The sequence below is a fragment of the Camelus bactrianus genome, chromosome 26 (genome assembly GCF_048773025.1).
Source record: "Camelus bactrianus isolate YW-2024 breed Bactrian camel chromosome 26, ASM4877302v1, whole genome shotgun sequence".
NCBI lineage: Eukaryota > Metazoa > Chordata > Mammalia > Artiodactyla > Camelidae > Camelus > Camelus bactrianus.
In genome coordinates, this window is record NC_133564.1 from 15,074,526 (window position 1) to 15,092,307 (window position 17,782).

At 38.6% G+C, this 17,782-nt stretch overlaps 1 protein-coding gene across 2 annotated transcripts in view; it reads left to right on the forward strand.

Moving 5' to 3' along the window:
• The window catches only part of TENM3 (teneurin transmembrane protein 3), a 539,016-nt gene that overhangs the window by 164,451 nt on the left and 356,783 nt on the right, over nucleotides 1-17,782 (forward strand). For both annotated transcript variants that reach the window (XM_074353570.1, XM_074353571.1), the window contains exon 3: nucleotides 6,450-6,728. In XM_074353570.1, the coding sequence (XP_074209671.1) occupies nucleotides 6,450-6,728 (279 nt within the window). The remainder of the gene's footprint in view (nucleotides 1-6,449; nucleotides 6,729-17,782) is intronic.

A 17,782-nucleotide genomic window follows, 5' to 3' on the forward strand; every position in this document is an offset into this window, starting at 1 on the left:
GGAAAATACATATTCTCTGGGGCCATTCATTCTAATCCTGCTTCCCCTGCTTGCAGATGCACTTGGAGTTTTTCCCTTCTCACGCCTCGTCATCAAGTTGGCTGTAAAGCCTCAGCCACACACACTTCCATTGACAGAGATACAGCTGAGTTCAGGATGAATGCTGAGGGTGCAACCTGCAGTGGCTTCCATTAGACCCAGGTTTTGAGTAATGAATTGAATTATAAATAGGGTGTACAGTGGTCATTTCCTTTGTCCCCTAGAAATTCGGAATTATCATTATGTAGTGATAGATGTTAATATCATATGAAGAGATAAGCTGAGAAAGCAGCTGAATCCTGTTGAAGATATTCACATTTTATAGAGGGGGTAAAATGGAGTGGGAGGGGTTAGGGTATTTATTGGGATTTTAAGTTAATTTTTTAAATGCAGTTTTGTTTAGGGTCTTATAAGTAAAGATTTATATCCTCATTGAAATTTCTATCACATGTTCAAGGATTGGTATTCTGTTCAAACGATGACAAATTTCACATAAGGTTTGGAGTGTCCCATAAAGTATGCATCAGGACTCAAAGGGAAAGAAGTTATGTACATTTGTTTTACTGTGTGACCTTCTTATCATTTTACAAACACAGCAAAAAAGGGAACACCAGATAAGATGGTGGTGACACGAAGTCCATCGGTATCAAATAAGAAATGTTTGCCCAGTTTCTACTTTTGTGTTATGCTCCACCCTTGGACGATTGCCGCGCCATATCTGAGAGCAGATAATTCTGTCCAAGCTGACAACAACTGAGGAAAATACTTAAAGACAATGATAGATTATTTTATTTCTGTGTATTACATTTATATTGATTCTTTTATCCATTTCCTATCCTCAGTTTTAGAGCTTTTTACTATAAAATAAGATGCTTATCCTCCTTTTTAAAAAATTCATATATAATGAAGGGGAAAGGACATTTCTTTACAATAAGCAAGGAAGGATTTTTAGAACCCAGTGTCTCCAAGAGAAGGTAGTAAATTGAATTTCTAATTATTGAATGGAAGCTATTAAATAAAAAAATCAAGAAAATATTTTTTAAAGATAGACTTTCATTTTTCTTATGTTTTTTAAATTCATGAAATCATCATGAAAAGTAAAAACTCAAAACTGTAAAGTAGAAACTTACTGATTGCTTTCACATACAGCTTCTTCTGTATGAGCCAGCATAACAGTGACATAGCCCTCCTCACCTCCATTCGTGCTTAATACCATAGCGTTTATGTAATCTCTCAGTTCTCTTAATTTCCAAAAATGTGATCATACTATACACACTACTTTGCAACTGGTATTTTTTTTTTGACTTAAATTGTATATAACAGACTTCACTCCAGAACAGAAGATACAGATCCAAACCCCCTCTTTATGCTGGCCGCATAATCTTCCATTCAAGGAATATAGACCTTATTATATTAACCATATTAACCATATGCTTTCTAGTAAACATTCCTCTTACTTTAATTTTTGCAGCAATGCCCTAAGAAACATTATTTGTACATGTATGTTTACAATCAGGTGATTTTATTTCTATAGAATATAGTCTCAAAGGTAGACTTTCTGAACTAAAGTGTTTTTAACATCAGAAATAAAATATTTTCAAGGACTGAAGCAGCAGACTGGAAGGCAAAGAAAAATTTGATAGAATAAAGTAATAATGAATTTTCATAGCAGACCCACAGAATCAACTGCTTTTTAAGAGAAAAATGATTCTTGAAATTCGGTACACATTTCAGTACCAGTGACCTATATTCCAGCTCCTCATTGCAGATTTGCAGTACGATGTACACACTTGCAATGAGGTATAAGAGAATCAACAGATAATAACAAGTGTTGATGAGGGTAAACAGAAATTGGAATCCTCCTAACGTTACTGGTGGCAATGAAATGGTGCCACCACTATGGAAAACAGTCTGGCAGCTCCTCAAAAGGTTAAACATAGAACTACAATATGACCCAGCAATGCAGCTCACAGGTATATACACAAGGGATATGAATACATACGGAGTCTCAGAGCAGCATTTTCATAATAGCCCAAAAGTGGAAACAACTCAAATGTCCACTGGCTGGTGAATGGAAAAATAAAATGTGGTGTGTCTATACGATGGAACAGCACTTGGCCATAAAAAGGAATTGAAGTACTAACACATGCTACAATGTGGATGAATTTCAAAAACTCTACGTTAAGTGAAAAAAGCCAGACACAAGAGCCCATATACTGTAGGCTCCCTTTTATTTGAAATGTCCAGAATAGGCAGATGTGTAGTGACAGAAAGTAGATTAGTGCTTGCCCAGGGCTGGGGAGGCAGCTAAGCCGAGAAACGGGAAGTGACTGATCACTGGTGCAAAGTCTCTTGTTGGAGTGGTAAAAAGTGTTCTGGAATGGACTGGTGGCAGCCGCAGACCACCATGGGGGTCCTACAAACCACTGACTGGGACACGTGAAGTAGGGGCGTTGTATGGTTTGTGAGTTAATATCTCAGGAAAGCGGTTTGGGAGAAAAGAACAAATAAGTGAAAGAGAAAGAGGAAAGGCAAAATCTCACCATTAGACAAATCTAGACAAAAGAGGGGAGGGAATACCACGAGTTCGGATGTTGGACCACACTCCCCCGGGTTCTGTCATCACCCTGTGTCACTCTGAGCCTGGTCCCTCATGTAGAGTCTTTTTCTTTTCAACTCACTCAGACGTAGCAAATGTCTTGCCCATTGGTGAACATCCCTCTGCACTGCAGCTTTGAAAAATGCCTTCTTGTTCTGACTAGTTATAGGCACCACGTGAGAAAAAGGCTATTTTTCCAACCCCCTTCTCTTCTTACAGAGGTAGCTGTGCTCAGTGCCAGCCTCACCTAAGTATGTTTTTACATCGTCCTTTCCGCTTTGTCACATACTCTCACTCATTTTTCAAAATGTGAACTTTTTTTAAAATGATACAGCCTGCCTGGGTTGTTTTTATTTAGTTCTTCCTTTATAGGTTTTTCAAATTTATGAGTGTCATAAAACAAAAATGCCTAATCTACTTCAAGCTAACCTTGCCTTTTAATCACCAGAAATTTCATCGTCAAGTATACTTTCTTCTTGCTACAATTTATTATTTTGGGACTGTTTCAAATTGTAATGGGAAACTCTGTGGTTGGCCTTGCTGATCAAGGTTATCAAAATTCAATGTGCAGGAGATAAATACTGATTTCACCAGTCTCAGCCAAACAGAATTAATATAAGACTCTACAGGACAAAGAAGGAAATTAAGATAATGGTGTTAGAACCATGGCAAAGAACACAATCTGAAGAAACCATGGAAAGGAAGAATAAATGGATTCTCATCTCATTCATGTTGCTTTAAGCTAAAGCTGACTTAAAGCAAGATGGTCCAGGTTTTAGTCTGGTTCCAGAAGCATCTTTGCTGCCTTTTCAGCCTGTCTCTTCCCACTTCTCCACCCCCCCCCCCCACTGACTTCAAGTTCTCCCCCACCAACCCCAGTCCAGCCCAAACCTCCCAGCGCCATGGTACCTCAGCCTGCCGCCTCTTTCCTAATCAAGAATCTGTCCCATCTTCCTTCTTTTTGTCAAAACTGCCTGTGCTTTCCATAAGGATAGCCCATCTCGCTAAATCTTGCTGAATTGTGGGAAATAATCTACCGGACTATTCTAACTTAATAGCTAGGTCTCCCCAGGGGTGTTTGCATTAAAACGAGGGATCGTACAAAGAATCCTTACAAGATCTTACCTAAGAGAATCAACAACCATAGAATTTGAAACATTGGGTAGAGATTATTGAATGAAGGAAAAGTCAACCTTGGTGGTGATGTGGCTGTTCTAAAATTATTTGAAAATGAGCCTCTCCCCACCTTCAAATTATACATTTCTCTCTGATTATTAATGACATTTGCCCAGGTGTTTATTTTTTAAGTCACTTTTCATTTGGCTTCTCTTTGTGCTAGTCTGTCATAAAGCATCTCTGAAATCAAATCATGACAGCCCTGAAAGATGAAAACAATTTGATGAAGTCACGCGAAGGGAGCCAGTTAAGTGCTTTAGCTTAGGTCCATCGGAGGTCAGGTTTAGTGTTCATTCCTGAGGAAACAAAAGCAAACTTTAAATCAGGAAAAAAACCCTAACAGCTTGCTTTCTAGCTTGCATTTCAGACACAGCCCTTAAGAGTTTGCATCATTGCGAGACATTGATTTCAGACGGTCAGATGTTTAAGGAGTTTGGGGTTCATATATCAGTTTATAGGGGTGATGCTTTGAATAGTCATTGGCAAAATGAGCTGTGTTTACATACCTGGATAAAAAATGATAAAGATTTCAGTCTTCTGCTTTCCTTTACCCCATAGATTTTTGCATCAAGATGGCAACAGTGTGAAGAGTCAATAACATGGAAAATGTTTTAAGTTACATTTCAGAGATTAGAAAGGGAGTTCTTACTGTCTTTTAACTCTTCTCTTATTTTTATTCTCCAATGTGGACACCTCCTAAAGTAGAGGAAAGATGCACATTCATTCATTTTCATCATTTAAAATTATTTTGGAAAACCAACGTGTGATGGTGACGTTTAACTGTTTTACACCCGATTTCCCTCTCCAAATTTTAAATGTGGCCTATAAATAACAATGGGTAAGCCCTTCCACAGCTATTCCATTAACTGTCCATGACATTGACCTTTTTTTTTGGATTTACTTTCATAAGTACCTCCACACGGGTTCTTTGAAAAATACTGACAATATTGTGTCTTACCTCATTAAATTTGCCTGCTTTCTCACCATGCAATGGGTTCTTATTCCTTCCTCTTTATTTTTGCGACTTCCTTTTTCTTTGACATACTTTTTGGTTCAGATACTTACTCCCAGCTCTCTGAGATGATTTGTAGCTAATTGTAGCAACCAATTTCCATTATTTATGAGTGTCATTGTCAGAATCCATTTGGAAGTCTGTCTGAGATAAAGCTGATTCCAGCTTCTGATAGGACCACAGCAATAAAGCCATTAACCACGCAGGTTAAAATGGGCTGAATTGTAGATGCTGGTAATATTTTTACAACCAAATATTTACTATCTTGTGCATTATGTTTGATTCATTTCCTAGAATATTCAAGACATTATTTTATTACCAATAATTTATGACACCCTCTTTTTTAAAATGTAATGTGTGTTATTTCTCAGATGAGCCAATTCACTTTAAAATGTTCATAGATGTGAGAGAAGGAGGTAGGGAAAATGAAAACTATGAGTAATATAAATGCTTAATATTCTTAAAAGGTTGACGTTACATGGTAGCAGTTAAATCAGTCTTGGTATCCTATTATTCTTTACGTGGATTTTGATTCTAGTTGGGACTTAAATCTCAGACTCTCCCACCCCAGTGAGCCAGGGAACGGAGGACCCACATGTGCATCCTCTACGCAAACATTTTTCTCTCCCTTCTCATCCCTAACATCATAAAACATAGGTGAAATTTCAGGAATAAATACAGGACTGGAGAAGCCATCAATAATGGCAGTCATTTGAAAGTGTCACCTAATTTAAACACTTTTGCTTTAAGTTATTGCAGTGTCATGAGTTTTATTATGCTTAATTTATTAGTAAAAGCCTTCAGGGCTCACAACCATTTATTTTTCAGGGAACTTGATTTTATCATTAATTTTTAAATACATAATACTCCCACTTTATTTTTAGAGTGCACTTGATTTGCAAGAATTGGTCTACTCTGATCAATACAGATGTTTACAGGTCTTCATTAAAGCCGAAAAGATCTAGAAGAAAGTCAGATGGTTATCAAAGCAAAAAGTCTGGAAAGTCAGATGTCTATGAATTTCCAAGACATTACACCCCAAAAGCTAGTGTGTGTTTGTACACACACACGATACACGTTTATATTGGTTAAGTTTTAGGTGGGAAAAATATAATAAAGACTGACCAGGCTCCTGTTTTTATTTATTGAGTAACTTATTCTAGAGGGCAATCCTTTCTCTTCCAAAGGGGTGACATCTGGGTGGGAAAGTCTGAATGTGTAGGATGAGAGCCAGGACGCAGGAAGTGACTCTGATAATTTCTGTTGCTTCGCAAGTCTGGTAAACACAAGCCCATCAGTGATGACAAATCACAAAGCCTTTTTCTGGGTTGAGTTTTCATGGTCCGGGCTGCTTCAGCTGCCCGTCTCTCTGGAGGTAAAATGGGTTGACAAAGGAGCTCTGAGCTGGGGGATGTGGAAAGTCAGCGGTGGCGCCCCACCCCCTCCCCTAACTGGACCCATTTGACTACATGTCATGTGACACTAATGCAAACACCTGGTGCTGATAGCTGAAAAACCTGAATGCTTGACTGTTTGTTTTAGGGAGATTTTGTTTTTTAAAAAAAAAAAACCTAAAACTAAACATATACTCACTAGTTGTTATCTTTTTCTCCCCCTAATTAGGACAGAATTTTACCCTAAGGCAGTTAGGCGTTTGTGAACCAGCAACTCGAAGAGGACTGGCATTTTGTGCGGAAATGGGGCTCCCCCACAGAGGTTACTCTATCAGTGCAGGGTCAGATGCTGACACTGACAATGAAGCAGTGATGTCCCCAGAGCATGCCATGAGACTGTGGGGCAGGGGGGTCAAGTCAGGCCGCAGCTCCTGCCTGTCAAGTCGGTCCAACTCAGCCCTCACCCTGACAGACACGGAGCACGAGAACAAGTCGGACAGTGAAGCCGGTAAGTGGCTTTTTTTTTTTTTTTTTTGGCTTTATAATGTTGGCATTCAGTGCTTCTGCCTGTTTTGGTTGATTTGGCTTTCTTCCTTCCTTCCTCCCATCTTTCCTTCTCTTTCTTTCTTCTTCCTTTCCTTGTATTTCAATGCAGAAATGTCCGTGAAGAATTTGGTTTTTTTTTTTATTTCCTGGAAAAAAAGTCAATATTCGGCATCAGATTGTTAGATTATGCAAGTGGTCTCTATTGTGTTAGCTACTGTTTTGAAAACCAGTTTAATCATGTATGGGGAAAAAAAAAAAGTTGGCTTTGACTTATCTTGGACCACATCACCTGTTATCCTCTGCAGAGCCGCAAAGCAAGTGGTGATCAAGTTTACCCCAGAGCCAACTTGCAATCAAAGATGTCTTTGTAGATTTCTCTTGAAAATATCTCAAAGAAGTTCCAGAATCTTAGAATGGATGAGTGAGCACACAGAATAGTTTATTAACAAGGCTCCAGTGATTGAAGAGCAAATTTGATCATGCTTTAAACTTCCCAGTTGATGAGAGCAACTGAAATCTTGGTAAAGAGAGGGAGTGTGGCCTTTGATGTGCTTTGGGGACTGGATTACTCTGCAATTAAATCCGTGCACAAAAATTGGATTTTAGAATTTCCAAATAGCAGCTTTATATACTGTAAGAAAAACGTCTTTAGAAATTACTGAGGCTTTTTTCTATGGCCAATTCAGGATAATAAACAGTTAATTGACATGCAATAATAGATTTAAAAGAGGGCTTAATCTTTGGGCAGCGCGGCTTCTGGGAAGAAGTGGAGCGTCAGCACCAGTGCACCAGACAACACAGCGACGTGTCTCCTTCAGTATTTACTGTTAACGGTGCGCTTGCTGCTTTGATTGAGTTATTAATGCTATGTGCATAGATGCATCAAAAAGCAAAGAGAAAATTAAAATGGAGAAATTGCGTTGCTCTTTGAAGAGGAAGGTGGTGTTTGACCAGCGATATTTCATTTTTATTATTTATTGAGCAACTTTGTCAGCTTTGCTTTGTGACAGGAAAACAAGTCCGTTGTCAGTTTTCAGTCTCAGCTAAGCCATGGTATGATGTGGTGCTGAGCGCTTCCAGCTGCTTACTGCTTGTTTTCTTGCTATTCGGGGCGGGGGGGGGATGTCTACTGTAAACCAACTAAGACAATATCTTACGTAGAATACGATAGTGCAGTAAACCAAAGTTAAAATCAACTAATAATGTGCACTCAATATATATTCATTTCGAAAGTGTCCGTTCTTGGTGGAGGCCGAATTCAGCCCAACCCAAAACAGGAAAGAAGGGCAGTTCTTTCTGACAAAATGAGTCTTAGGATCAGACTACAACATTTTCCTGAGCTAATCCATTCACCTCAGTATAAAAATAACAAAAAAAACAAAAAGCAAAACAAACCTGTGTTTCTATCAGTTTTCATTATGGATTCAGAAGCCACTAACCTTATAAGCAGGTAAGATTTGGCATAAACTTTGCTTTGCATCCGTCCGCATCTTTAGGTAGCACTCTTCAAGCAATGGTAGGTACAACGGTAATATTTCAAAGTATTATTGGACATTTGATTTCCCTAAAACACATGACAAAATTTATGGTGGTTACAGAAGAGAAAAGAGGAGAGGGCAGCGGGACAGTGCATTCAGTTCCGATTAACTGCATCAGAGTCCGGGCGCATCGCTGTCCGTTAAATACCGTTTCCTGCTGGGTCAGCTTGTCCTCTGCACACATGACCTTTGTAGCCCCTCTTTTTCTCTCTCTCGTGATAAGTGCATCTTGTTATTGTATCTGAATTGGTAAAATATGAATTAATTTTACTATTTTTAAAATTGTACACCTGCTAAAACTGTCTCACAGTGAATCCCCGAACACGTCATTTTTTTAATTTGTTTTCAGAAAATATAAAACTTGCATCCTTTGCCACCTTTAGCTAACAGGCTAGGATACACAAATGACTGGGAAGAGAAGGGGGGGCCGGGGGCGTTTCTCGCACCACTGCCCCTCCCTATCTGCGTGGCTTGTTACTCACCGGAGTGGGGGCTTGTTGCCCCAGGAACCTCTGGTCCTTGTTCTCAGAGTGATGGAAAAGTGAGAAAAGTTGCATTTTTTCATTTCTCCGAGTGGTTGTTCCGAAGCGAAATGAAGAGCGACAGGAAGAGGGTGTTGAGGGTCTTGCTTGAAATTCAGAACATTTGGTTGCATTTGCTGAGAGTAAACAGGTCAGCCAAGTTAAGGGTATCAAGTGTCAAAAGCAGTGTTTGTTGAGCTGGGCAAGTGATGACTTAAACTTGTGTTTACTGTTTCCCCGAGGTTTGGCTGTGGTTGTTTTTTTAAACAACGTTTTGATGGTCTAAGAACTCCAAATGAGGTCAACTTAAGGAAGAAAACAAAAGAGGAAACAAAATAGATATGACCTCTTACTGAACACTGGCTAGTTCATAGATTTCATGTGTATGTCCATAGGACCAGTTCCGATTCATTTGTTCTGAATTTTCAGTGATTAGTCAGAAGGAGCGAGGTTCTACTTAAAGCAATAAACAACACGAAGATCTGGGAAAGCAAAGTTTTCTGATACTTAGCAGACCTTCTTTTGAATAGTGGAATTAAGTAAGAGTATTGAGGACGGCTTTTTTTAGATGTAAAAACACCATGTGTTTTTTTCTGAAGCTGGGTTATAGTAAAAACTAAAGTTTGTCATCACACACAGGGTCTTCTAACATCTTCAAAAACAGTCTCCTCAAAACTATGGCCTATTTTCACTATTATTACCATTTCTGGTCAAATATTTCTAATACAAAATTACTCAAATAATTCAGCTCAAGCATTTTTAATTGTTCTCACTCTGAAAGATGATTGATTTTCCAGTTATATTTTCCTTTGACTTCCAATTATTTTAATTGTCTAATTTTATTCATCTCTGTGTTAGCTTGAGATGTGTCCTTAGAAGTTCTATTGTATCTCTCTCTATAAATTAAAACAAGAAGGACTCACATAAAATAACTCACCAAAGTGAAACTAACGTAGGCACCAGACACTGAATTGTTTTCCCCGGGTTTAGCAGGGGAGTGTTGGTTGACTGTTTACATCATTTGAAATAACTGTGAATAAGGCTGTTTTCTTCTGAAAAAAAAAAAAAAAAAAAAAGTTGTTCAACATTTGTGAAATTATGCAAGCCGTGTGCCTGATGTTCCAGTTATGACTTCAAAGAAGAGTTTAGCTACGAAAGGGATTAGATTTCATTTATTTATTGATAAAGAGGCCAACAGTTCAAGTTAAGAAGGCGCTGGAGCCGCTGTGAGGCTAATGAAATTTTGATGGCCTGAGCATCCCGCGAGAGGGAGGAACATTCCGACCATGTCACACGTCTCCATGTTAGTGGAGATTCTAAACAAGTGATAAAGTATATTCTTTCGCAAAACTAACTCTTCACCAACCATGGGGAGTTGAAGTTAAAAATTATTTTGAGGGGGGAAAAATGTTTACCGTCTATTGAGTTTCATATTAAACTCCAAATGTTAGTCTTGGTCCAAATTTAAAGATACAGGAGAATGCCTTTCTTGATATGTATTGACAACCTCTAAGTCAACTGCAGCGCTCCAGGGCGAACCCTGGAGGGTCAGTGGTTTGTGACCGCCTATCAGCAAAGATGCTAGTGAGCTGTTGAAAGGTTACCAAATAAATGTGATGCGACGCCCCCCTCAAAAGGAGAACGACCAGTATGTTCTGGATTGTTTAAGGCATCTGGAGTGTTTAACGCCCCCATCAAAGGGAGAATTGCCAGTATGTTCTGGATTGATGTGTTGTTGAAAGACCCCTGACTGAATTCCCACTCTCTAGCTTTGCAAATTACCTCATCTAAATTCCAAATATCTATATAAATTTCAGGAACAAAGGACTTCTTTTTTTCCCCAAACATCAACGTATAAGCTTAAATGTTTCTTTGTGCATCTTTTCCCAGAAGGAGGCCAGTATATGCCATTGTCCTTTGTTGCCCAGTATCCTGAGAAGTGTCCGGATGCAGAGTCACACTGGTCAGGGTTTAACTCCTTGTATTCAACCCCTAAGCCTCTTTGCTCCTGAGTGCCCCCGAACTCAAGTCCCCAACTCTCCCACGTCTGCCTGGATGCTTCATCAGCCCCGGAGATCGGGAGGCCTTTATCTTGCTCCGTCTCCCTGTCTCGGAAACTTCTTATGCCTTTTGGAAAGTGATGACCTTTGATGTTAGACCAAGGAGGTTTCTAATGGTTCTCTTCCCTTCTACCTCATCCTAACGGAGACCTCGAGAGCCTCCGTCGAGGGCAATAGTTGAGAGCGTGTTGTTGGCGGCAGACCACTTGGATTTGTATTGAGCCTGTCACCTCCCGGCTGTGTGACCTTGGGCAGTGACTTAGCCTTCCAGGGCTACAGTCTTCCCAGGGGTAAAATACAGAAAAGTGTTAATGGTATACAGTCCTTATAGGGTCATTGGCAGGATTCAGTGAGTCCTGGTATATAATGTGCTTAGAACAATCGTGCCTGGCGTCTAGTGAGTTCCAAATAAGGGTGTACTTCCATTATTCTTTGTAAATGGTGGGAAATTCTCTCTCCTTCTTAAGTGGCTGTGAAGATGAAGTTACATAAACTTGTAAGTTAGTCACAATATCAAGTACCTACATAGGTTTGGCCCACCGTGAATGTCCCCTCGCCCTCCATGTACATGGTCCAGTATTTGTACATTTGGGGAGATGAGGGAGCACTAGCTAGTGCCCCCCCCCAAGAAGAGGCACCGGTAATCTGCATAACCTGGAATTTCTGTCACCATTTATTGACTCTTTTATTTTTCTCTAAAAGCCCGCATACTTTTTCATTCACTGTAATTAAATGAATGTACATTAAGTGGTGCTGATAATGAGTCTGATGGCTGGAGACTTCAAAGATCTGAGCAAGCTTCTTCCCCTCCTGGCCAGAGGAAATTTCAAAAATCATGTTTCCCTCAAAGGCATGTTACTTAGACAGACAGTCAATTAACAGGCAATTTAACTGATGCTCATCAGCTCACACAGTAAAATAAATCGTTTCTGGAAGACTTTATTTCTCACCTGGGGTCTGAGCCATATACCTGTGGTAGGACCTCACTAATGCCACCCTAATAGTGCGTGATGCTAAGGTATTAAGGGCCAATTTGGCTAACAGAGGGTATACATTAATGTGCAGTGTTTTAGGTGTGATGGATACTTGCTTTGCTGGGCTAAAACCTTTCCAAATACCAATTTTCTTGCCTTCTGAAATAGTAGTTTTGATGTCTGCTTTCTGTATAGATAAAGTCTACAAGTTGAGTTACTGTCCTGAAAAAAAAAAAAAAGATATACCCCTTAAACCAATTTGATAGACGAATGTAGTGGTGTTTACATCACTCTCTTGGTGGAGAACTTCAGCCATTCTGCAATCCAAATTACCGCGCCAGGCAACATACGTTCTCTGAAAAAGTGGGTGGTGCAATGTTTTCTCTTTCTGAGCAACGGCGTGTAGGTGAGAGAGAGGAAATGGAAGGGTTTGTAGCTATTCCATCCCCGATTAAATTCTAGACTAGATGGGGAGAAACTGCTAGTGACGCTGGACTCCCTGTTTGTCGAATACTTGCGGTGCTTCCGACGACAACACAGATGACATTTCTCTCCTGACTCTTTTTACAAGGGGATAATATTTGAGTTTCCCACAAATAATTTCAAGAGAGGTGCATTATTTTGCCTAACGAGCCTAACTGCACTCCTTCGCCTTGGTCTTTACCAACTTTCAGCTGACTTTGGAAATTGATTGTGAAAATTAGGTAGAACGCCACTGCTGCAAGAAAGAAATAGTATTTCGGTGTTATTCTAATTGTATGCAACTCGACTACACGTTCTACACCGTAACTTGAATATAAATTCCATAATGGGCCCTCTTCTGGCATGTAATGGTCAGTTCTGGCATGTTCTGCCGCTGTAAATCGTATTTTATGTTTTAGGTGCTCTGGGATGTCAAAAATAGCAAAAGTGATATGTTGCAGGCTTACTAAATTAAGCTTGGAATTGAAGTGCTGCTTTGCAAAACACAGTCAGGTAGTCTCCAATATGTAAAAATAATTACATCGCCTTGATGTGTATACGTTTATTGTTTAAATAGCAACCTGTCATTCCTGAAGCAAGAGCATCCGTATTTCACTTAGGGGGAAATATATTCAGTTCAAGGATGTGTGACAAGACACTTGCACAGAGTAAGCAGTGATTTAAACAAAAGTTTTTGAAAATTTAGGATGATGAACCTGGAATTAAAATCCTATAAAATTCAGTCCAGTGGTTATCATGTAAGTATTCATATACGTTTGCATTTTCCATTCTAAGAGGATTTGGGGAACTTCTTGGAACTTTGCGGCTTTTCACACAAATTTTGCTACTTCTACAAAACCGAACTTGTGTTCTAAGTATGTTTGTTCAAAGTACATAGAATATATGCTGTGTCTGTTTAAATTCTAAGTGTTCTTTTAATTGTGGAGTTGAAGTCAAAGTGAAGCATCCTAACACAGATGGAAACCGATGATGTGTGCTATTTTGATTTTTGAATGTGTGTCTGATATCCTTGAAAAATCACAGTAGTAGCGGAAAACTTGTTTTAATTAATGAATTGAACAGCAGTGAATGCTGAATCAGGTTCATTGATGTAATTATCACTGAAATAGAAAAAATAAGTGTTAGAGCCATGGAACCTCAGTTTATTTGCCATTCCGAGGGCATTCAAGTGTTTGGAGAGCAACTAACTGATTTCTGGGGCATGTTATTTATAGAATATTCTTCTCAGAACATAATAATTCTGTTAATTAACATAACATACACGTACAAGTTTAAATGTGAAAATCTTCTACATAATTTCCTGAGTCATTTGAACGAGGGTTTCACTATATTGGAATTTTCTTCTATTTATCAGTTGACTTGAGATAGGTTTCCATAATGATTAGACTGTACATAAACTAAAGGCAAAAGTACGTTGAAAGTATATTAAAATGGATACAAATGGGTATAAACTTGAGAACAGGGCAATTAAAAATGTCTTGTGAATAGTACCTTGACTTTAAATATGAAGTCACATAGAAAGTGAAAACGGAATTAAGTTTCGATGTGACTCTTTGAATTGATCTCGGATTTAGATCCAGTACACCTTCATTCAATGAATAATAAATGCTAGATATTGTACGAGGTGCAAGAAAAACAAAAAGTGAGTAAGACATGGTCCCCATGACTCTAGAAATTCACAGGCCGATTGGGCAGACAGGCAAGTAGATGGCACGTTGTAAGTGCGTTTTTACGTGGTCGGTGGTATTACAACACAAAGTGCAAAGGCAATGTCAGCACAGAGCGGATTCTTGCTGTAGAGACTGCAAGCAGGAGAGGAGAGAAGGTTGCACAGAGGAAGAGGGAGGTTGGTACACAGGCTTAAAGGGTGTGTAAAAAATGCAAGATGTAGACAAAGCAGCAAGGGAGGAAGTGTGAATTCCCCGCGGACTGTTCCCAGCACCGCAGGCTCTTGGAGCCTGGAACCCAGGGTGTGTGTGGATGAGTGATGGGCGTTCAGGCTGCGCAGGTCACCCACCCATCGTGCAAAGGGCCTTCATGGCCATGTCGAGAGATTTGTACCTTTTCCTGTAGGTAACCGGAGTCTCTGAAGAATGTTCATGCAGAGGAATATTCCAGTCATATTGACATTATCGAACACTAATTTTTAGAAAAGACACAAAAAGAGGTCAAAGAAAAAAAAAAAAAAACCAAAAACAAAACCAGAGCACAAGTGATATGTGTGAGGGAAATAGAAACAGGCTATAAAAAACCAGAGTGGGAGTTATTTGCATATTGAAATTTGGGGAAACTGTGACTTTGTGAAACAATCGTTTGGACTAAACCGTCTTTAACTGGTTAATATCAAAGTAATCCGTAGGAAGTAGGCTCTCTCCCAACTGGTTTTTACAGGGGTGTGAAAGTTCACAAAGAGAGACCTTAAAATTTTGACATGGCAGCTGGAGATTCTCAGGGGATTTAAAAGTGCTTGAATGAAATGTCAGTTGCTGCAGCAAACAAGTATAAAACATTCCCTTATAACGGACTGTGTCTTATTTACTGTGATTGGAACACCACTGTTTAGAATGTAGGGCACACAACGTGCTTATCGGTGAACTAAATTATATGAACCTATTTAAAGAGTTTAAGGCTTCAGATAATTATTAGAATTTTTTAAGCATTTAATCATTATTTGCATTGCACTGTGTCAGTAACCCACGTGAAATAATTCATGATGACAATGGAACTTTATTTTAGATCCAGAAATTTTAAGTAGAAAATATATTCTGAGTGTTTAAACCCATGCCCTTAATTTATCTATCTTAATTACTTAGCATTACATGTCATTTGAAGACACAGAAGTATGTGGAGAGTATGAACTAGTTTCTGTTTTGATATTTCTACTTTCATTCTGTGTGTGTGTAAATTTTTAATTAAAATTGCAATTTCTCTTTTGACCTAGGTTACCCCACATGATTAGACATTCTTCTACAACGTAATACTTGTCCATGCTGTGATTTATCGTAATTTGTTTCACATATCCACTACTTTTGGGCATCTACATTGTTTGAATTTTCACTATTATAAATTTCACTATTATAAATTGCAGTAATAATCCTTTAGGCTAAATCTTTGCCCCTAATTCTGTATCCCCTAATACCTTAGGATAAATTCTTGGAAATGGAATATCAGAGCCAAAAGGTATGTACAATTTAAAGCATTTGATATACCCTGTCAAAATGCCATGCGAAAAAAACTTGTATCAGTTTACACTTCCTCCAGTGGTATAAAAAAGTGTCTTTTTCCACAAGCCATTGACAAGGAATGTTGCTTTAAAAGTTTGGCAACTTGATGGAATCATAGTATCTTACTATTGTTATAAGTTATGTTCATTTGATGAATAGGGTGAGTATATTCTCATGTATGAATGTGTACCATTTGTGTTTCTTCTTTTGTGAATTGCCAGTTTATACCCTTTGCCCATTTTTCTGTTGGGGTATATGGAGAAATGGATCTTCCAGAACCTAAGGAAACTGAAGGAAGAGACAGCATTCAAGGACGTTAGGACACTGACTGCTTTTTTCTTCCTCGTGTACATGTGGCCTTGATGAGACAGGTTTGATTGCAAGAGGACCTGATATAAATAAACATCTCCTTAAACGCAGGCCTTCTGCTCGCAGACATATGTGTAAGTTCTGCAGTAGTGATGAGTGATGACATGAACGCCAAGTATAAAAGAGCTGGGGCACAGCACAGATGCAGGGTCCTCAACTCTAGCAGGATTCCACCTTGCTTAAACAGCTGCGCACTCCTTATTAGAGATTCTAGGTGCCAAGAAAATCTGTATTTACTCCAGCTTGGAGTCGCAAATTCATTTCCTCAAAGTTTCTGTATCCTTACAAAATAAATAAAAGACTGAAAGCAGGTGATAGTAACAGCAGGAGGTAAATCTCTTTCCATCAACCCACAGCCTTTGGAAAAGATGCAAGATATACAGATACACATGTACATATACAATTTTTTTTCTTATTGAATTGCATAGGTTTCACAAAATAAGAATCTTAATAACCCTTTGTCTCTTTTAAAAGATTTAAATCTAAATCTTTTGTGAATATTTTCTTCAGTTTGATTTTATTTTATTTTTCTAAAAAGAATTTTCTAAAATATAAAGTCAATTATATTATTTACTTGTGGCCTTTTATATGCTTAGAAATGTTGACTTTACCCCTAGACCAAATAGTCATTTTTATTTTCTTCCTTTTTTATATTTCTTTTTTTTTTTTACATATTTAATCTATCTGAATTTTTAGGTGTAGTCTGTGATATAAGAATTTAAATTGCTTTTCTTCACAAAATTCCACTGTTTAGATGTCATTTAATTTAATTAGGGGATGCTCCATAATGTCTCTTAAATATATGCTAATCTAGTAAATACATCAATAACAATTTGTGCTGTTAAATCTTTGCAAAGAAGTAGAATAGCATTTGTGAGCTATCTTGCATACGTAGTAGTTTTTAGATACTAAATTCAGATTTGGTAGTTTCTGGGAGATCTGGAATGCTAACCAAAAATGAACATTTTCAGGAATGCACTAGCCATTAGCACTAGCAGTGTAATGTGTAATTCAGGCATTGCAAAAAGTATAGTGGAAAAATAGACTTAAATAGGTTTGTAGAAGTTGCATATAATGTCAGAAGCAGTTCTTGAGATCTATTTTTCATTAAAAAATAAAGCATTGATTCTGCAAAAAGTCAGGCTGTATTATGCACATATTTGGTGAACATCCTTATATTAAATACTCTGAGAGATGTTTTTAAGGAATAAAATTGACCCTTTGCTGTCAAGCTTATCAAACTGGAGACACAGGACTTTACAAAAAGGAAACAATCAGAAGACAAAGCAACTGCTGAATGAAATATTGCCTACTGAGAAGAGAAATGCAATAAAGATTCAGAAAAGGAAAGATTTTGCAGAATTCATAGAATTCCAGTAGGATTTTGAAGGTGGTAAAGATATGTTTAAATGCGGCAGAAGAGTGGTGCATGGTTCCAGTTGGAACAACTTGCAGAAATGCTTGGAAGCAACTAGGGAGACAGTGGTCGCCTTATAAGGAGGCCACCCTTCGATTCTGGAAGAGTCTTCTTGGGAAGCACTGGAAGTTAAAGCTGACAGTTAAGTGGAATCCACTTGTGAGAACGTAGATGTCACGCGGAAACGTCTAAGATTGTCTCTGTGCATTGTGTCTGTCCAGCCCACGTCCTAAGGCTGCGCTGAGACACGATGAATGGCTTGTATCAAGGCCAACTTGGGATTGATGAGCCAGGGTCCCATAAACACTCAGAAAGTGTTATGGTGAATAGCGGGGAAGGAACAGGTTGTCTTGGGGCTGGAGGGCTTTGTAATGTGAGAAACAGTCGAGGAGCCAAAGATGACTTCAAGCTTTTGAGTGCAGAACCTGGA